Source organism: Heteronotia binoei, chromosome 5 (genome assembly GCF_032191835.1).
Source record: "Heteronotia binoei isolate CCM8104 ecotype False Entrance Well chromosome 5, APGP_CSIRO_Hbin_v1, whole genome shotgun sequence".
Classification (NCBI taxonomy): Eukaryota; Metazoa; Chordata; class Lepidosauria; order Squamata; family Gekkonidae; genus Heteronotia; species Heteronotia binoei.
Window position 1 is genome coordinate 83801384 of NC_083227.1, and position 21458 is coordinate 83822841.

Sequence of the window (21458 nt, forward strand, 5' to 3'; positions counted from 1 at the left end):
TGATACATTTCTGGACCAGAAGAACTCAAACAGACATCTTGAGCCTTCTGGGCTTTTCCATATCATGTAATGATAAAGAATGGAAGTGTAAGGAATCTCATGGTTTCATAGATCTCACTGATTCATTATGAGTTTTTTCCTTATTTTCACTGACTTTCCTGAATCAGGTTTTTTTTTTCAGTTTGAACCTTTATTGGCAGAAAAGTAATAATGATTCACAATCAAAAGTAGGTACAAAGGCCTGAAGTATAGTAAGAACAATAAAACAATCAATTAAAATAGCAGCCAATAATACTAATCAAGATTAGACACCCAGTAATGAAAACACAGTAGTATGCCTAGATTTAATTTTATAGGCTTCTACTAAGAAATCTGCAACACATGTAGCAATGTGGAGATTAACATCTTCTGAAAAGTAGGTTAGAGTTTTCCTTTAGTAAATACATTGTGTTGGAGATATTCAGCTAAAATTGTCTACGTTGTGAGGCCAGGAAAGGACATTCTAAAATAATATGGGATACAGAATCAAGGACTCCTAATTCACATGGACATAATCTATTTTGGAGAGTTATCTGTCTAAACCTACCAAAGAGAACTGTTGATGGGAATCCTTGTGTAACACTTTTATCTTTGAAGCAGCTAGATTAGTGGTCACAGTTAAACCCTTAACAACACTTAAACAAAGAGCTTGCACTTATAGAAGTAGTAGACTAGCAAATCCGCATTACCCTACACTTCCCATTTTAACAGCAACAGACACTGAATTTCAGGTGGCGCACTAAGCCCAGAGCCCCTTTTCTGAATTAAGCACCACTGAAGATATTTCAACAGACTGTCACAAGTCCTGTAACAACTCTCACACCACTATAATCATGCTGCTAGAATATAATTTTAAAATAACTGATATTTTATTAGATATAACTGCAATTCTAAATGCAGATATCTTTCACTTCTTGGAAATATGTTTTTTTCAAGAAGTGAAAGATATCTGCAGATGCATGGATACAGACTCAATGACAGTTCTTGATGACAGATAAAGAGAGGAAGACTGGAAATCAATCATTTAGCTATTTGTGGCACAGAGTGGTACTGCAGTCCAAGCTCTGCTCACAACCTGAGCTCAATCTTGATGAAGCTGGGTTCAGGTAGCTGGCTCATGGTTGACTCAGCCTTCCAAGGTTGGAAAAATGAGTACCCAGCTTGCTGGGGGTAAAGTGTAGATGACTGGTGAAGGCAATGGCAAACCACCCCATAAAAAGTCTGCCATGAAAACATTGTGAAAGCAATGTCACCCCATAATCAGAAATGACTGGTGCTTGCAGCGCAGTGAATTACCTTTACCTTTAATTTTTCTTTAAACTATGAATAGTAGCCCCTGACAAAGGAAGTTTCTTTTGGTTTAGCAGTTTAATTGTTCCATAACCACTCTTCCTCTGCTTCCTCATGTCCTCTACGCTGTCTTTTCTCTTTCTCTCTATCTTCTCATTCCCCTCCACTCTCTTCAGCTCCTTCTTCTTCAACTGTCACCAACTGACTTTATCTGCTTTCTTCTATCCCAGTGTTCTGTGCCCTCCCCTTCATTTGTTTAGTATTCTGTGATCTCATAAAGTAGAAGTTTGCTTCAGTATAAAGCAAAAGTTCCATAGGATGTCAAATCCTGCCACAGATTTTGCACTTACATGAAGAAAAGCATTACACAAGCATACATCTGCGTAGAGATTTCTTACCTTTTCTCCTACAGGGCCTCGGTCTCCAGGGTCACCCTGAGAAGTTGAATAGATGAGAAGATAACTGATTTACAAATGCATATGTAGGACTTGGAACAAAATTGTCAAGGAATCGCAGGTGAACTAGGGGATTTTGCTCCTTTCCAAGGCAGAAATGATAAAGACTTACACGAACTCCAGGGGGACCTCTGGGGCCTTCAATTCCCTACAACAAGAAGAAAGAGGTCTTTCCCATAAGAATACAAGAAGGAAGCAGTTGATCCCCATTTCCCAAGTTGACTTTCTTATCCCATGTTTAGACTATCTGATCTCAGTTTTGTGTTAAGCTTTGTAATCAAAAGACAGACACTTTTCTCATGAATGCTCTTTCCATTCTAGAATTCCTCTATCCATCCCCATCTTTACAGCATGATAAAACACTGCTTACATATTCCCTTCCACATTTACTGTTCTCTAGCAAGCCATCTTCCCCTGAAAGTGTCTGCTATTGCTATGCATGTTCAACTGCAAGACATCAGTATGATTATTGGTTATTCTTTTTGTTGACTCCTTTCTATTCATAGGTTACTCAAGGTTATAGAGAAAACTATACATAAAAACTTAACATTAAATAAAGATTAAAATTTCAAACACCTGTCCATTACAGTCAACTTGCTCTAATCTGCTGTCAACCTACTTTACAGTTATCCTACTTTACAGTTCTCTAGACCAGGCATGTCCAACTTCGAACAGGTCATGATCTATTTTTTCCGGACAAAAGTACTGGTGATCTACCACCATGAAAATTAAGTTTCAAATTAGTTTTGAATTAGATTTTAACCCACCAAAGTTGGTTCTACTGTTCCCCCCGCCCCCCGCATTTACAATGCACCTTCTGTCATTTACTAGTAAGCAAAATAAGCAAAAACAAAACAATGAGATGAAGACCCAGAAAGAACAGCAAACAGTTTTTCTTAAATTTTTATTGTTATAGCTTCATATGTCCATATATGTCCAAGAAAGGGAATCTGGAAAGTCGTCATGCTGTCTACAGAGGCCTATGAAACCGTTAACCTCACCTGTCATTGCTCTTGCTCCATCAGTAGTGATGGAAACAAGTTTATGCAATGGAAGATTACACTTTGTCACAAAAGAATGGAAAGAGCTGAATATTTCCTGACCGATAGGACTCCGGTAGGACATCAAACAATCATAAAAAAACCCCCAAACACCTCTCCAGCAAACCATGAGACCAAGTGGGGCTGGTGATCTACTTCTGACCCCTCTGCGATCTACCTGTTGGACATACCTGCTCTAGACTTCCTTTGGTATAGCTCTGAATCCCTTTCTTGTCCTATTATCCAACAAAATGATACCCACCCGTTCTCCAGGCTGGCCAGGTAACCCAGTTTCTCCTTTCACACCTTTCATCCCATCTTCTCCAGGGTCTCCTGGTTCTCCCTAGGAGGGAAACAGTTAAGTGACTAGTTAGAAAATAGGCCATTGCCAGCTTCTCATGAACTAACACCTATCACAAACTACTTCTGAAGTATCTGCTGAGTGGATGATTTATCATCCACCATTACGTTGCATAGAACACTGCTGTGCCTTCCCATGCTCACAAAAATACTTCTGGTTCAGGGATTCCAGTATTCCAAGAGGCCTTACTGGGTAGATGCAGGGATCCTACAGCACGATTACCTTGTCGCCTTTCTGTCCCAGTATTCCAGCTCCCTCACTGACCTGTAGAGGAAGGGGGGGGGGGCAGAAACAGCAAGTCAACCTCTTGTAGAATTGTACCCACCCGTAATAAAAACAGTACCAGGACCACAGAGTACAATAAAGAACTTACTGACTGGCCTGGTGGTCCAGGCAGCCCCTGCAGGGAGGAAAAAGGATACGAGGCAAAGATTAAGCAACAAGTGATTTAATACTGTCTTGGATCTATCTCATACAAGACCAAAGAGAAACACTGTACACTTGCTAACAGAAGGCAATACACACAATACAAACATGACATTCAAACACTTCTACCAGGCATTTAGGGTTTCTGGAGATTCACCTTTCCTAGAGGCAAGATGTCAAATTGAGAATCAGCACAAAGAATACTTAACACTCTACTGGTTGACATAACCCCACCAGTAAAATTTAGAGAAGTGGGACAATAGTTCTATCTGCATTGCCAAGAGTCCTTGGAAAATGAATACAATGGAGAGCACTAAAATAAGCTGAACAGTAAGAGCATGCATAGGAGAAGAGCTTGAGACAAAGGCAGCCCTGCATTGTAATACATACACAAAGAAACAGATTGGATGAGAAGTGCCATGATTAAAGTCAGCCCCTACAAGGGCTCTACTGAGAGGTTTTGAGTATCCCTTCTCACATCTGCCATGCAATGAAGGGTATGGTTGGGAAACAGCCTTCTGCATTAAAATTCAGGGCTTACTTTCAACTTTGCATTCTGATCTAAAACTTCAGTATTATCTACGTCTTTGAGGTAAAATCTAACATGGCATGCTTTAGACTATCTGGAAACTGCCCTCAGAAGGAAAAAAAGTTTTTTTAAACAAACTGGGAAAATGATATGGCTACTTACAGGATCCCCTCGGTCACCCTTTTTGCCTGGTGCTCCAGGGCTACCCTGACAGAGGAAAAAGCAAAATGGTAAAGACAAAGGTTGGTAGCTAGTACTGCAACAGAGTTAGGGGGAATGAAATATTATCTTACATTTCTTCCATCTTCACCAGGGCCCCCCATGTCCCCCTTCTCACCAGGGAGTCCTCGGTTTCCGGGCAGACCCTATGGCAAAAACAGAAAAAGAAACTGTTATAAGGTACCAGGAAGCCGCATAGCACAAAGTGGTAAACTGCAGTACTGCCATGCAAGTTCTGCTCACAACCTGAGTTCAATCCCGGCAGAAGCTGGGTTCAGGTAGCTGGCTCAAGGTTGGCTCAGCCTGGGGGTAAACTGTAGATGACTGGGGAAAGCAATGGCAAGCCACCCCATAAAAAAGTCTGCCAAGAAAACATTGTGATGTGATGTCATCCCATGAGTAACAACTCAATGCTTGCACAGGGGACTACCTTTACTTTTTTACCAGTCCTACATATGACAATGCTAAGGTGATGGCTTAAAGCAGGGGTGGGGAACCTTTTTTCTGCCAAGGGCCATATGGATATTTATAACATCATTCACGGGCCATAAAAAATTATCAGCTTAAAAAACAGTGCTCCGCCATGGGAGAACGATTCAGGCCGGCAAAATTAATGCAAATAATTGTTTTTCTATTTGAAGTCATGTGGGGAGAGCCTAATCTGGCATGCACACACACACACACACAGCCCGCCGCCCTAGGCAAATGCATAGATCCAGGGCTTTTTTGAAGAAAAAGCCCAGCAAGAACTCAGTAGCATATTAGACCACATCCCCTAATATTAGCATATTAGGTCACACACTCACTAGCATATTAGGCCATACCATCTGGGATAATCAAGTGCAAACTGAACTGTGACAGTAACTTTTCCAGGCTCTGCAGCAATTCTGACCGGCCAGCCAGGCCCCAGGGAGGCTGCCGCACAGTACATCTGAGCCCTGTGATCCCTGCCTGGCTCTGGGGAGGCTGCTGGCCAGCCAGGCCCTAGAGAGGCTGCCACATGTCTCAGTTCAGCCCAGCAATTCCTGAGGGCCACACCAAGTGACCTCGGCCCTCGGGACGGAGGTTTCCCACCCCTGGCTTAAAGAAATGGCTAAACTGGGATGGAAGTGGGCACATGAACAGACATTCTAGCAAGATGAGGGCCCTAACTCAATGAAGATAGAGAGTATATGGTCTTTACTGGAAGGAAAACAACATTGTCCAGGATTGCCTCAAAACAAGGATGATCATTATCGTCACATTATAGGTCCCTCACTCTGGGAACATTAGTACTAACAAATTATGCCAAAACTAGGCAAGAGGTATAAAAGAAGAAAATTTCCACACCAGGCATTCTGCAGATACAAAGCACTGTTTCAAACAGCAGAAGGTTTTACATGAGGGCATCTTAATTCACCTTTAAACTAACCATCTCACTAAATTCGGGTTTAATGGAAGGGGTCCAAATAAGTAAAACTATTGTTCAGTAGAAGCGAAGTCTTTATTCAGTAGACCATAGTCAAGGAAAGTATCTACTCTTCTTATCTCTGAGCTCTGCAGATATCCCTGCAGATATCTACCACAACAGTCCTGAGTTCCTGTTCTCACTTTTTTTGGGTGAACTTACCCTTAGACCTCTTTCTCCAAGTTTGCCAGGTGGACCTGGCTCACCCTTGAGAAAGAAGAAGAGAAATGAGCAACTGTTGATTAAAAGAAAGAACACAAACATCTGAATGAACAAGAGTGTAAAACAGAGGCTGTCACTTACTGGGGTCCCTTCTTCACCTTTGTCTCCCTTTTCACCCTAGAAGCAAAAAAAACCCGCATGCAGTGGCAAATCAATCATTAGCCTCATTACCACCAAAACTCAACCATAGCCAGTCTTCTGTTTTAAGTTAAAGTACCTCAAAATGTATCTCCTCTTTAAACATCAAGTGGAATCTTATGCAACAGGTCAGATTCTCAAAAGGAGTCTACATATAATTATAATATCCTTCTACATAAACCCATGAAAAGGAATCTGATTGTCTAAAGTAATGTGCTGATATTATCATAGCATTCTGATGCAAGGATACCCTTGAAAACCATATAAATGTGGTTCCTATAATGGCTATAATTTCCTATATTCAAATGGCTTGCCCATTTACAGGCATACATTCAGCAGCAAACAACACTGCATTTGCCCAACATGCCCATACTCTCTTTCTCACTCTTACCTCTTTCCCTCGCAAACCACTGGGTCCAGAGCCCCCCACTCTCCCCGGCTCTCCTCTCTCACCTGGCTCTCCAGGGTCACCCTAAGGAAGAGAAACAAAGGTAAGAGCATTATATTGCTCCCAACAAAGCAAGAGATTCAATCAGGACAAAACCCACAGATCATTATACGCATACATGCACCCGGAAGACCAGACTCAAAGTGGTTAAATTCCTAAACAACTTGGGACCGTAATACTTAAAGTGCCACTTCTTGCCATACAAATCTGCCCAGTTTGGGGATCTGCATCAGAAGCCTTTCTCTATCTGTTGTCTGAGAGCATGAATGGTTACTTTTCAATAGTGATGTCCTACTGATAAAATTACCTTCCCAGAAATGCTCATGAGATATCTAGATTACTTGTACTTGGGCACCAAACCGGCTTCCAGGGCCAATCTCCCAAGGTTTTTATGGGCTGCTCTATGTTTCTTCTGCTCTTATTAATGTTCGATGCTATTGGTTTCCATCTGGCTTCTTTCACTTGTAACTGCTTTGTGACTTTTAAGTGTTATTTTACAGTTTTGCCCTTTATTTGTTATACTCTTGATTTTACTGTATATCACCCTTTGTACCTCTGAAGTAAAAATGTGGCTTAGAAATATTCTAAATAAATAAAACAGATAGTTATGCAAGGTCCACTATCAAATATCTAGAATGGTGTTGTGGGCAGAGTATTGGACTTGAACTGGAGACACTAGTATTCATATCCACTCTCAGCAGTGAAACCACTTTTTCATGACTGTTTTGAGAGGGAAAAATAGAGAAACACCTGTTATTTCTAATCAATCCTCCATTACTTGGCAGCTATAGTCAGTTTCCTTTTGCTAGCCACAATAATGCCAGAAGGCTTGGAGTACACAACTGGGTTGGGATTACAAAGGCTGCACACATAAAGTTCCCCCACAAAATGGGAGAGATAGTGTGCTCTCCCACTTTGCTACATAAAGAAGGGAATGTCTAAAACAACTCATGTCTTTTGTCCGGAGGTGTAGTCCTGTACAGCAAGAGCTCTAAGATGCCCATGCTCTGAAGAGCAAGCAAGATCAGAACCAGGAGGATCTTTTCCCACTCAATCAGATAACTAGCTCAAATGAACTTGCCTACTGAACCGAGGAGTAACCCACCTTCAGTATACCATCTCCAATGATGAAGAAATTTTAATGTACATTGCCCTGAACTCCCTGGAGAATACAAATGTAATGACAAATAAAAGGCTTCGAAGTCGGAATCTTTCTAACTTGAGAGGCCCAAACTCATAGCTTGCCTGACCCAGAATAACATATTCTGGAGCACATGATGAGCAAACTAAATTACAAGAAATTTGTGCAGAGAAAAACTAGCTCAAATTCCAAATGTACATACCAATGCAAACCCCACCCAGATAGTTCAAGAACCCTATCACTATTCTTATGCTCTCTTCAATGAATCCACAGTAGTTACCTTTGGTCCAATTTTGCCAGGGAAGCCAACAATCCCCTGGTTATGAGAAAGAAAGAGACAGGTGATTAAAATGGTCCTGCGTTGTTCAGGGAAAGCAAAGCTCCTAGAACCTTCCTACAAGAGAGGGGAAGGGGGCAGTGGGAAATGGAAAAAGTACTGATGCAAAGATCCATAAACCTCAGATCTGCTCATCATATCTGCTGGTGTTGGGAGCCAAATCACGGTACTCATGTCAGGCTACTGCACCAATCACTACCAGGTCAGGCTTCCCATCTCCCATCAAAGAGCACAAACTAACAGATCCCTGCTCATTGGAGCAAAGAGGAAATCAACACAGCTCTCAGGAAACACAGCTAGAAACAAAGAAAATGAGGATACGACTCACTCTGTCACCTTGCTCTCCTTTTGGACCAGCTATGCCAGGGAGACTTAATCCAGGAGATCCCTTAAAGGAAGGCAAAACCAAGTCAAAATAAACATCTTTTACGAGATATGATGCATTCCTCTGTGCACACACAGTCCCTGATGTCACATTTTTACTTTGAGAGTAGTCTCACTTATATTGCAATGATTCAAAATTCAGTCACTCTTTGAAAGGACCCAATTGTTATTATATAATAATCTCTAACAGCAGAGTTCTGCTGTAGAATTTGGTAAAAATCTCATTATACTGACGACTGGTTTATCAAGGTCAGTACTGTCTGTACAGAATGGCAGTGGCACTCCAGCACCTCAGACACACGCATCATCCACATCACATACTATCTGTTCAAGATGGTCAGCAAAGTGTACTGTTTAGAGTGCTGGACAAGGACCTGGCAGAGCCAGGTACAAATTCCCACTTTGCTATGGAACCTTGAATAGACAAATTTGTCTACATACGATTTCAAGACCAGCTCCTCACCATGAACCCTATGGGCAGAGCAGTGCATTATAGCAGCTGTTGTAGTACTTGCTGCTGCTATGGGGAAAGGTGCTCCACTACGTACTGTTGAACAGATAGTGGGCCAAGGAGCTAGGACAGGAAAGATGGCTAAAGCAGAATGAGGAGGTGAGATAGAATGCCTCTGCATTCCCTGTCTATGGCTGTCACTGAGGAGTTGAGAAATTAATTTGCTGAGTTCTCAGAGGAACAGCTGAAGGACCTGTGTGATCTACTGGAGAACATTCTATATTCCTTGTTTTCTGTGGGAGGAAGGGAAAGAAGATAACAAAAAGGAAGCCGTTTTATTTTCCAATCTGAGCTTCTGCCTTGTTCTTGTTAATCCACCTCCATGCCCTTTCTTCTCCAGTCTGAGGGAAGAGACACTCTATCTCAAATGTTGGGGGGAAATCTTGGGGGTGAAGGGGACAGAAGCTGTCCTCTCTCCCTATCCTCAAAAGCACTGATAAACTGCTTGTGGATGTGCAACTGGTCTGGAAGGTTACTTACTGAAGCCACCATAAATTGAGGAACCCTGGTGCTAGGAATAGCAAGGGAAGGTCAGCTGCAAATTGTTTGCCCTTTTCTTGGATATCAGGCACTGGTGTGATCAGAGAAAGTGCAGTATCACCCACCAGAACCTCAGCTCCATCCTGAAGCATTTAAATAAGAGGAAGGAAAGGGAAGACTGCATAAGGCTGAAGATGAGTCCTTAGAAGCCACACACTGAGCTCTGGGAACCCACTGTTTTGCCTCTGTGGCCTCCAAAACAAGCCACATCACCAAAAAGCAGCTGATTTCTGGATGTCCTTACAAAGTCCACTTCCATATGGTCTGTGAAAGGAGTAGGATGCTTTAATCATCTAAACATACCCTCCTCCAGTAATGAAGAAGCTTTTGTCTGAAACTCAGATACCAAATAAAGGGAAGCACAGTCTGTGTTCTGAGTTTTGTAACCAGAAAGTGTTTTCATCCCTTTTGAATATCTAAGATACTCACACGATCCCCTTTGTTTCCAGGCTCTCCTCTGGGTCCAGGTGGTCCCTCTGGTCCAACAAGGCCTCTCTCTCCCTAGAAAGAACAAGGTGGTGTCATCAGTCCTCCATAGTGTCATGCCAAAACACTGCTTGTGCTATTTTTAATTAAAGATGAACATTACTGCTTGTTAAGGTGCTATCAAACCCAAGATATGAAAGCCAGATATGAAATCTTCCCCCCCCCCGCAAAAAAAGAGAGTTAAGATAGGGTTGGAAGACTTTTCACAAAGCAACTTTCCCCAAGAAAATATAAAGTCAATGAGGACATATTATGTTATATTTCCCATTCTGCAAATCCCTACTATGGAGCACATTTATGGCCATGAAGTTACCTTGTCCCCTTTAATTCCTGAGATGCTGGGAGCCTAGAAAAGACAAACAAGAGAAGAAACTACTAAAGTCTAGTTGAAAGAAAACTGACAGGGTCATCCAATTACAGGCTGTGTGGAAATAGCTAACAGAAACTGGGATCTCTTCAAGTTCAGGATGGAGGGATGATAAAGTTGTTCTTAGAATCATAGAGTTGGAAGGGACCCCCAGGGTCATCTAGTTCAACATTTTGCGCAATGCAGGAAATTCACAAATACCTCTCCCCCCCCCCCCACACACACAGTGAGCCCTGTTCCATGATCAGAAGATAGCAAAAAAAAAGCCTCCAGGATCCCTGGCCAAACTGTCCTGGAGAAAAAATGCTGACTGATCCCAAAGTGGAGATCAGCATTTCCCAGGGCATGTAAGAAAAGGCCACAAGAACTAAGCACTGATACAACCCTTCCTATCCTCTTTCTCATGATCTGCCTAAGTTCACAGAATCAACTGCTGTCAGATTTCCATCTAATCTCTCATTAAAAACCTCCAAAGAAGGAGAGTCCATCACCTCCTGAGGAAGTCTGTGCCACTGAGGAACTGCTCTAACTGCCAAGACATTCTTCCTAATGTTTAGCCAGAAACTCTTTTGATAACTGTCAACTTGTTGGTTATAGTCTGACCTTCTGGAGCAACAGAAAACAACTCTGCATCATCCTCTATATGACAGCCCTTCAATTATTTGAAGATGGCTATCATATCACCTCTCAGTCATCTTCTTTCCAGGCCATTTATTTATTTATTATAAATAAGGCTAAGCACAGACTAAACATACCCAGCTCCTTCAACCTCTCCTCATAGGATTTGATCTCCAGACCCCTCACCATCTCCATTGCCTGCCTCTGGACACATTCCAGCTTGTCTAAATCCTTATTCAATTGTGATGCCCAAAACTGAACACAAAACTCAGGTGAGGTCTAGGCAGAGCAGAGTAAAGCAGTACCATCACTTCATGTGATATGGGCAATATATTTCTGTTGATACAGTGCAAAATAGCTTTTGCCTTTTTAGCAACTGCATCACATTGCTGACTCATGTACATTGTACAGTCCACTAAGATCCCTAGATCCCTCTGGCACATACTTATGCCAAGACAAGTCTCCCCTATGCTATAATTATGCATTTGATTTTTTCCTACCTAAATGCATAACTTTACATTTATCCCTATTAAAATTCATCTTGTTTTAGTCCAGTTTTCCAGCCTGTCAAGATCATCCTGTATCCTGACTCTTTCTACTGTATATGCTATTCCCCCCAATTTAGTATCATCTGCAAATTTAATAAGCATTTCCTCTATCATCCAAATTATTTATAAAAATGTTGAACAGATCCTTGAGGCACTCTTGTGCTTTCTAACTGCAGAAGATGTGTAAACAAAAATGTTCAGTCCTCTGTTCATGCCATAATCCAAATGCTGCTTCCCCAGGAATTTAGTGGGAGCTGAATGTGCACTTCCACATAAACAAAGCTGAATTACTTGACTGATGTGGAATATCTGGATTGCACTGTAATATGTGAGCAACTGACATAAAGACAAAACTGCCTTGAGGAGGCAACAGGACATTAAATCTTCCTGGCCCAGGAATGATACAAGCAGGAAAAAAGAGCAAGAGTGGTTCTGGAAGAGATTCTTCAAGGAAATTCACTTAACCACCCCTCCCCTCAACATAGTAGCATTCTTACATTACCTTTTTATTCAATGAAGTGGCACTTACCGAAGTCCCAGGTTCACCAGGCTCTCCCTGAAGAAGGAAATGACATATGAAGGAGAGATGAGAGAGCCCATGAACATGATGATCATCTTACAAAGAAATCTGTTGTAACTGATCCCTACTTGCCATCTCATTGGCACATTTACCACAGATCAGACATTATAATATCAGGCTCCACATGGAGAGGGGGCCCAGGCCAGCACCCAAGCCTAATTAGGAGTTCATTAAGAATGAGTTACTCTATCAAGTGTTTATATCATTATTGCATGGAAACAGTTAAATTCTTGATCTCAGCAAGTTCAAGAAACAAAAAAGACCAACTCCATTTAGCTTTGCCAGCTTTTTGAAAGGAAAGATTAAATAGACTTTCAGGACCTTGTAGACCAGGCCTGTACAAGCCAAATGCAGCCAACTAGCCATATAAAGCAGTTCACTAGCAGCTTACTAAGTTTACTGCTTGTCTGGCAGCAAAAGGTGGGGGTGCTATGATGTATCTGGCAAGTCATGATTCAGCAGGAATTCATTTGGCTTAGTAGGTTACATATGGTATATGCCTCTTATTAACCACAGAGACACTCAGCATGCTTACTTTTCTCAACAATGCTCAGTATGCCTGTAAGGCAAAAGATACTTCACTTTGGGAAGTGAGGAGTGCTTTGCTTGTGGTACTTCCCAAAGGCCTTCCTTCCAACTAGCCACAGGGGACTGGCACAACTATACAGATTTGCAAGCCCAACAAATAGAATGGGTGACTATAAATGAGCTTTGCTGGTTAGGAAAAAAAAGTTACAAAAATTAAAAATCAAAGTTTTCCTCCAAAACCCCCACAGAGGCACCTGGGCTGGTCTACCCAAGAGTAATCTACAGGATGAAGGTTTTTTCAGATGTACTCCAATGTGACTCCATTCTGCAGGATTTGAACTATGCTTTTCAGTCAACCTCTGTGTGTCTGTATGGTAATGAGGGTTAGGCACCAGTGACAACAGTTAAGAGCAGCACAGGCACATGGTTGTCAAATACAAGTTATTTCTGCATAAAGAAGAATGACTGCTCCAATTTTGTCCCCTCCAGCTTTAACAGCTCTGCTTTGAAGGCATACTTCATGTATGGAAGTAGATCAGAAAGTACTTGCCCTTTGTCCTCGGGGACCAGGTGTTCCTGGTAAGCCCTGTTTCAGAGATCAAAAAGAAACATTCATCACAAACATGGTGACTTCCATGAGTCTCAAATTAGCACATACAGAAGAACAGAAACATCAGCCACTGTTGAGACAGACTTTTTCTAAAAACACAAGCCTTGGAACAATGTCAGGATTCAATTAGGGCTGAACCATGACAGTCTTTTAAATTAGGGATGGGTACAAGATGCATTTTTGCAGTTTGGTTTGTGGTCTGTGGCTCAACCACAAACTGAACCACAAACCCATACAAACTGGGAAGGTTGGTTTGTAAACTGACCGGATTTGTGAGCTATTTAAAGTCTAAACCCCTGCTTTCTGCTCCCTGCAGCTTTTCACTGGGCCATTTAAGCCAAACAGTGAAGAGCTGTTTATAAACTGCCATGGACTCCACCAAAACTTATGGAAGTTTGTGGCAGTTCTTCAGTTTGCGAACATCACTTTGTGAACCATGAACCAGGGAAAAGTCACAATGAACTTTAGTTTGTCAGCTGGTTCATACCTATCCCTATTTTTAATTTTTTCTCTTGGATTACTGTCAAAAAGAACCTCCATGGTTTGAAGATGGCTCAACAGCCCCCATGAAATATCATCTATTGCTTGTCCAAGTCCTGAACACTAATAACATCTTGGACAGAGTTGTTTGAAAGTCCACAAAGGCTAATTTTCAAGGCTTCAGGGATTGTGCAATCAGCTAACCTACAGGAAAATCTCTGAGTCTTGAAAGCAATGGAATTATGCAAACCCTGGGCTTATATGACTGAATTTAGGAATGTTTTCCAACTCTATTGAACTAGAACCAGAATTTATATACTACATTTATAGCCCAACTTTCTCAGTGAGACTCTTCTGTAACTGCCTTTCCTTTAGTCACAAAACTGAAAAATGGCCACATGATTGCTTTTGGGTAGCCTAGTGACTTGGTATTGTTAAGTATATTATTTAAAGCGGCTCCTTTAGAGATGTCCTGAATTCATGGCATGGGCAATATAAATAGAGAGATTCAACAGATTCGGAATTGGAACCTGAAATCTGTCAACAGTTGTGAAGCGGCCAGGGAAAGATGCAATCTGAAGCACAAAAATGGCAGACAGAAGATGGTGAAAAACACTTTCTCCTTTCATGTTTTCCCTCATAATGTGACAAACACATGCCTAGAAACGCACTTGGAAGCAAAGCGGCTGAGAGAACAGAGTGGAAAACCAGTGGATAAACAAAGGTTCAGCTCCCTCTTCTCACCCTCCACTAAGAAGAGAGTACTGAGCCCTTATCTGCCCCACTGCTTTTCCTCTGCTTTCTTACCTTGGCCACTTTGTTTCCAGGTGAGTTCCTAGGCGTGCATTTATAGTTTTCTACCTCCATGCTTCTGCAGTTATTCTTAAGATATGGAGTTCTGGTCTTTGGCATGGTATCTGAATGTTCGAACCCAGCAACAATCAGTGTGTTCTTCCCCACCTCTTTTCTTTCCCTAATGCTTTCCTATTCCTCATGTCAAAATCAGCCTCTAAGCTACTAACTTAAAAGAAGAAAGTGCGGCAAATTCTGTTTTTACAAGTAATAAGGAATGCCACTATCACAGCCATCAGAAATTGGAATTGTTGGCTTCTGCCTAGATTCTGCAGGTATTACATATTGAGGTTAGGTAGCATCCCACACTCACATCTCTGCCAGGAGGACCAGAGCGGCCTGATGGTCCTTGCTCTCCCTGAAATAACATGAAAACCAGATCAGTTTAGTAGGCTCAGGGCAGCTCCTCTACCCCATGTTTGTTTTTAAAATATTTACATAGCACCTCCTCACTTGAAGTTCTCAAGGTGGTTGTTTCAATTTATTTAGATTAAACTGCAATAATAAGCATAGTGACAAAGTAGCCTAAACCCCTTGATTTGAATGGCTTACACTGAAGTAACACTGCACATAATAGCACTATAATTCGCTGCCTTTCCATAAAAAATGCCTGAGGTAGTGTACAACAGAAGTCAATTAAAACTATAACATATTAAAACACATACAAATACCCCACTAATACGTAAGGGGGGAAATATGGTAATATAGAAGAATATTAAGACCAGAAGAAAACACATTCAGCAATAAAACAATTTCATACTTCAGCAAAAAAAATTAAAAGCAAATACAATAATCTGACTAGTGGAAACAATTTTATAAGCATAAATAACACCATTCAGTGATAAAGGAGCTTTTGCTAAATTAATGGGAATTTAAAGCTCAATAGAATAATTTTGGCAGTAGATTTGTGCAAAATATCATGACATAAAATTAAAAGAAAGCTAGGGCAAATAAAGACTTCACTTTGCACTTAGAAGACTAGGTGTCAGGCAAACCCCTTTGGGAAGGGGGTTCCACAACCAACTAAAAACCCCAGTTTCTGTCACCCCTTCCCACACTTTTTGGTGGCAGTGTTACATAACCAAAGAGAGAGAGATAACAAGAAAGTTAAAGACACACCTTATATAAAAACAGGTTTCCTACCTGTAACTGATGATCTTCAAGTGGTCATCTGTGCAGTCACACACATGGGTTATCTGCCTGGATTGAACCCGACCTCAGAGAATTCAAAGCTATCTTAGGCATTAATTTTGGCGCACATTCCCTCTCGGTCTGGGGAGGAGGCATCCACTGCGCATGCCTGGAGTGAGAGGAAGGCGCTCCACCCACCCAGTTTCTTCTAGCCGCTATACAGAGAAAAATGTTAATGAAGGAGAGCATAAACCAGCAGCGGGGAAGGCTGGGCAGGCGTGTGTGACTGCACAGATGACCACTCGAAGATCATCAGTTACAGGTAAGCAACGTATTTATCTTCATCATGGTCTCTGTGCAGTCCCACACATGGGTGACTGGTAAGCTGACCTGCCCGGAGGCGGGTGCTGGTTCTGTAAGAGAAAGGCAGAAATTAATTATGCATATAGGAAGTAGAAGTAATGTACTTACAGGATAGAAGACTGGAGACATCAGTCAAAAATGGAATGCAGTACAGCCTTTCTGAAGGATGTGTCACGCCGAGCATGAACGTCTAAGGCGTAGTGCGTGGCAAACATAGATGGAGAAGACTAGACCACAGCGGCACAGATGTCTTCCATTGTAGCCCTCTACAGAAGGCTGACAACGTGGAAACGGCTCGAATGGAATGAGCTTGTAGTCGTTCAGGTACTGGCTGCTTAGCCAGTTGGTAGCATAAGGTAATGGCAGCCGCAATCCATTTTGAAAATTTTGAGATTTTGTGTCCCTGCTGTGGGTTCCGTAAGCTACAAAAAGTCTACGGTCATTACGGAAGGGACGTGTCCTTTCAATGTAGAAAGCAAGGCCCTACGTACATCCAGATTGTGTAGGGTCTGTTGACCAGCATCAGTAGGTGTTTGAAAGAAAGAGGGTAGAGTGGTTGGTTTTCCTAAGTGAAATGGTGAGACGACTTTTGGTAGAAAAGGGTCAGGGCGTAAAATTATTCTGTCATGGTGGAAGATAGTATATGGAGGATCTGTTCTGAAGGCACAATGTCACTGACTCTTCTGCCAGATGTAAGTGCCACCAACAATGCCGTCTTCCAAGACAAAAGATGCAAAGGAATGGACACCATAGGCTCAAAGGGCAGTTTCATTAGTTGGCTCAGCACAAGGGATAAGCTCCATGTGGGATGTAGCTGACGGATTGGAGGTTGGAGATGCAGGATCCCTTTTAGGAAAGCCTTAGTCGTGGAGTGGGAGAAAACGGTGCACCCCTCAATGTGTGGATGGAAGTCTGAGATGGCCGCCAAATGCACTTTCAGAGAAGAGTAAGTTAGACCTGAGTTTGAAAGAGACAAAGTGTAGGTCAAAATCTGGGCTATAGTAGACAGTTCAGGATGAAAGTTATGTAGAGCAGCAAATGCCGAAAAACGTTTCCATTTCAGGGAATAAGATTTTCTAGTGGAAGGTTTCCTGGCATTGAGCGGAACATGTCGAACATCTGAGGGAAAATTCAAAAACTGATTTTCCAGGCAGTCAGTCACAGAAGTCCCGGGTCGTGGTGCAGACTTTGCCTTCCTGTTGGGAGATTAGATCTTGAACTTGGGGAAATCGAAGGAATACACTGTTCGAAAGGAGGAGGAGAGTGGTGAACCAAGGTTGACGGGGCCACCACGGAGTGATAAGAACACAGCTGGTCTGATCCAGTTTGATTTTCTGCAGTGTTCTTGTGATGACAGGAATAGGTGGAAATAGGTAATGCAGTGGTCCCGACCACAAGTGGAGGAAGGCATCTCCCACGGATTGTGCAAATGGAGGGCCCTGAGTGTAGAAACACGGGCATTGGGCGTTGTGTGGAGAGGCAAAGACGTCTATTGCCAGAATCCCAAATGTTTCGAAGACTGTCTGAAGGTAATGGCGGTTGAGGGTCCGTTCGTGGTCGTTCACGAGATGGCGATTTAGTGTCTCTGCTTGAACATTTTGGATTCCCGGCAGATGCACAGCTGTTAGAAATATGTTGTGAGCAATGCTCCAATGCCATAGGGATAAGGCTCATCTTTAAAGGCGGACAGAAGCAGTGCCTCCCTGATGATTGATATAAAAGACAGTCGCCACATTGTCTGAAGTGACCTAGATGTGTTGACCATAGAGGGATGGCAGGAAGGACCTTAGAGCTCTGTGGACCACCAAGAGTTCCAGGCAATTGATATGGAGGGATTATTCGTAGTCTGTCCACTAACCCTGAACTGTTAGTGTCCCAAAGCGAGCTCCCCAACCCCACTTCGAGGCATCGGTCATGACAATAGCAGACGGGGGTGACCATATGAATGGCATTCCAGTCAGAAGATGACGTTCTAGCGTCCACCATTCCAGGGATGGAAGAATGTGGAATGGAACAGTGAGTAGGGTCATTTGGTGCTGTCGATGTGAACAGAATGTCCGGATGAACCATAATTGTAGAGGGTGCATGTGGAGTCTTGCAAAGCAGAGGATGGAGGTTGGGGCCGCCATGAGACCCAACATACGTTAGAAGATGAAGGCTGTTTGAGTACAGTGCATAATGATGGTAGCGGCCAGAGATTGGATGTGGTGCACTCTGTCGGCTGGGAGGTAGGCCTTGTACGATAGTCTTGATAGGCGCGCCCCTATGAACTGAATGTCCTGTGTAGGGGTCAGGTTGGATTTTGTTAGGTTGACCTGAAGACCTAGTGAAGACAGGAGAGACAGAATGGTAGAAATGTCCTCTTGGAGTTGCTCTTTGGATTGAGCCACAATGAGCCAATCATCTATGTAGGGGTATATGGAAATTTTTTGCTGGCGGAGTGTCGCTGCTACCACCACCATGCATTTTGTGAAGACTCTTGGTGCTGTCGACGACAGCAAATCTGAGGTCCCCGACAGCAAATCTGAGGAATCTTCTGGGGTGATGGTGAGATGGAAGTAGGCGTCTTGAAGGTCTATCAAAGCCATCCAGGCCTGCTCTGGAATCAGTGGTAGGATAGACTGCAGAGTGATCATGTGGAATTTCTTGTATAGAATGTGTTGATTGAGTTTGCGAAGATCTAGTATAGGACATTGTCCCCCATCTCTCTTTGGAACCAGGAAGTATCGGGAATAGAACCCTGTGCGATGGAACTGCGGTGGAACTGGTTCTATGGCCGCCTTGTCCAGCAAGGTGGCGATCTCTTCCTGGAGAAGGAGGGAAGGGGGAGTACTTATGAATCGATGGAGCCTCGGGGGCGAATCGAACTCTATGGTGTAACCCCTATGAATGATCGCCAGGACCCATGAATCCGATGTTATGGATTCCCATATGGGGTAAAATGGACGTAGTCTGCTGCTGTCTGTGAGATGTTGTGATAGGCTGAGAGGTGGTATTAGAGAGTCAAAGAGACTGTTTTGAAGCCGGGGCCATCTTTTTTGTGGTTTGTGGTCGGGCCCTTTGATGGAAGGGTTGTTTAGCTGGAGGAGTCTTGCGCTTCCAGAAATCAGCTTGCCGAGGTGAGCAGGGACATTTGTAATAAGATGGTTTCCAGACTGTCGGTTGGGTTGAGACTGTTGTTGATTGACTCCCAACCTTCTAGCCCTTTTCCTACTGTTATCGACAGTGGTCAGAATATCATCCGTTGTGGAATTGAAGAGGCTTTGACCATCGAAGGGCAGGTCTTCAATTTTGAACTTGATGTCTGGTTGCAATGAAGAGGAGCGGAGACAGGCATGACGGCATAAGGTGATAGATGAGGCCATGGTTCTAGATGAACAAGCAACTGCGTGGCACACCGAATTGATTTGTTGTTTGCTCACTTGGGAGAGCTCCTGAAGGATATGTGATGCCTGCTTCTGTGCTGGGTCAGGTAGAGAAGGGATCATTGTGGTAAGTTGGGACGTCAAATTAAAGGTGTAGGTTGAAAAATATGCTAAATAATTATGAATTTTGGAAGTAGCAGTAGAGAAGTAAATTTTTCTCCCTAATGTGTCCAACTTCTTTCCTTCCTTTTCAGGTGGAACTGGATGACGTGTTTGTTTGGACTTGGATGACGAATGTACGATCATGGAGTTGGGTGCCGGGTGATTAAATAAAAATTTAGAATCTGGGGCATGAATTTTATACAGGGACTCAATCCTTTTGGATGTAGGTGGAACCGATGCGGGCTTGCCCGAGCCTCCTTTATGTCTTCCAGATGGACAGGGAGCATAAAAAGGAAAGAGCCTGCCGGCAGGTCTGCATTAACTAAGTCATGGACTACGTCTGACACTCTAGGTAGGTCAGATGTGAGCTTTATATTAAGGGTATTAGGCATGTTGGTATGTAGGTCCAAGTAGGCCTTGGATCCTTCTGACGGTGAGAGGTTGACTGGCTTGGTAATGTCGGAGACTGACGAAGGTGGTGTGGAAGCCGTTGACTGAGAAGAGTCCAAATGTTCAGCTTCAGATTCTTCAGGAGCATCAATAGGAGCCGTATATGTGGGCTTGGTAGGAATTGATATGGACTTAGTCGGCATGATAGGTTGGTTAGGCTGTTGTTTCGATGAGACTGAACAAGCTGATGTAGATCTGGCTGGTGATAGAGGTTTTGACACTAAACTATAATGCCGTGGTTGGTGGTATGGACTTTCTTGAAATCGAGTATATGAAACGTCCTCATGGCACTGAGGTCAATAGGTGTCTTCGTGGTATTGAGACTCCAGGTAGGTAGGTTGATAAGCCGCATCACGGTATTGAGTCTGGTACGGTTCCTCACAGTACCGATGTCCATGTATTTCTGAAGAAGGTGATCTATAGTATTGCCGATAACTACGAGGGGATGGTGACCTGGAGTGTGATGGGCTGTAATAGTAGTAATGATCCCTACGGTGATGTGGGGATTGCTCGGTAAAAACTTCAGTGGACGGCTCCCTACCTGTTGAAGGCTCTCGTTGGAGTGGAGATACTGGAGAGACTGTCGGCTCCTTGGAAGTGTAATGCATAGAAAATACAGGTTGCTTAACTGTAACTGCAGATCTTCGAGTGATCATCTGTGCATTCACACTCATGGGATAGAGCGCCTGCGCCGATCCCCGAATCGGTATCTGAAAAGCCAGGGATTTTTCTGCGCTCGGCGCCAATGAACATGCACAGGCGTCCCAGTACGCATGCTCACCGGCGCCAGTGCGGGGATCCTGCCAGTTCCTTCCTGACCGCTGGAAGCCCCTACTGGAGGGAGACCATCAGCAGTGGGGAAGGAGGGCGGGTAGTGTGAATGCACAGATGACCACTCGAAGATCTACAGTTACAGGTAAGCAACCTGTCTATCTTCTTCGTGGTCTCTGTGCTTCACACTCATGGGAGACTAGCAAGCAAGACATACCTGGAGGCGGGAAGATGGTCAACCGGAAGAAACAGCTTGCAACACTGCAGTTCCCAACTGAGTCCTCTGCTGAGCATGCACGTCCAGCGCATAGTGCTTCATGAAGGCATGCGGAGAAGACCAGGTGGCAGCCTTGCAGACATCAGAAAGGAACACGCCTCTCAGGAACGCCACCAACGTGGCCATTGCTCTAGTGGAGTGTCCATGAACAGGCCCAGGTAACGGCTTCTTCGCCAACAAATAACAGAGTTTAATCGTCTCAGTGAGCCATTTTGAGAGCCTCTGAGATGAAATCCTGGAACCTATCTTGGGAGCAGCTTACGAAACAAAAAGCTGCTTGTCCTTACGAAAAATCTTTGAGCGTTTCAAATAAAACAGCAAAGCACGCTTAACGTCCAGAGCA

At 43.2% G+C, this 21458-nt stretch overlaps 2 protein-coding genes across 2 annotated transcripts in view; both read right to left on the minus strand.

Annotated features, from left to right (window-relative positions):
• The window catches only part of LOC132572013 (collagen alpha-1(VII) chain-like), a 96703-nt gene extending 93503 nt beyond the window's left edge, over positions 1-3200 (minus strand). The window contains exons 1-3 of the mRNA XM_060238804.1: positions 3087-3200; positions 1897-1932; positions 1728-1763 (exon numbers count right to left, since the gene is read on the minus strand). Of these exons, the coding sequence (XP_060094787.1) occupies positions 1728-1763; positions 1897-1932; positions 3087-3137 (123 nt within the window). The 5' untranslated portion in view covers positions 3138-3200. The remainder of the gene's footprint in view (positions 1-1727; positions 1764-1896; positions 1933-3086) is intronic.
• Positions 3201-3392: 192 nt separating this feature from the next.
• LOC132572014 (collagen alpha-1(VII) chain-like) overlaps positions 3393-21458 on the minus strand; it is a 119216-nt gene continuing 101150 nt past the window's right edge. The window contains exons 47-60 of the mRNA XM_060238805.1: positions 14910-14954; positions 13205-13240; positions 12076-12102; positions 10327-10359; positions 9957-10028; positions 8421-8480; positions 8036-8071; positions 6558-6638; positions 6110-6145; positions 5969-6013; positions 4434-4505; positions 4303-4347; positions 3559-3585; positions 3393-3449 (exon numbers count right to left, since the gene is read on the minus strand). Coding sequence (XP_060094788.1) covers positions 3393-3449; positions 3559-3585; positions 4303-4347; positions 4434-4505; positions 5969-6013; positions 6110-6145; positions 6558-6638; positions 8036-8071; positions 8421-8480; positions 9957-10028; positions 10327-10359; positions 12076-12102; positions 13205-13240; positions 14910-14954 — 672 coding nt within the window. The remainder of the gene's footprint in view (positions 3450-3558; positions 3586-4302; positions 4348-4433; positions 4506-5968; positions 6014-6109; positions 6146-6557; positions 6639-8035; positions 8072-8420; positions 8481-9956; positions 10029-10326; positions 10360-12075; positions 12103-13204; positions 13241-14909; positions 14955-21458) is intronic.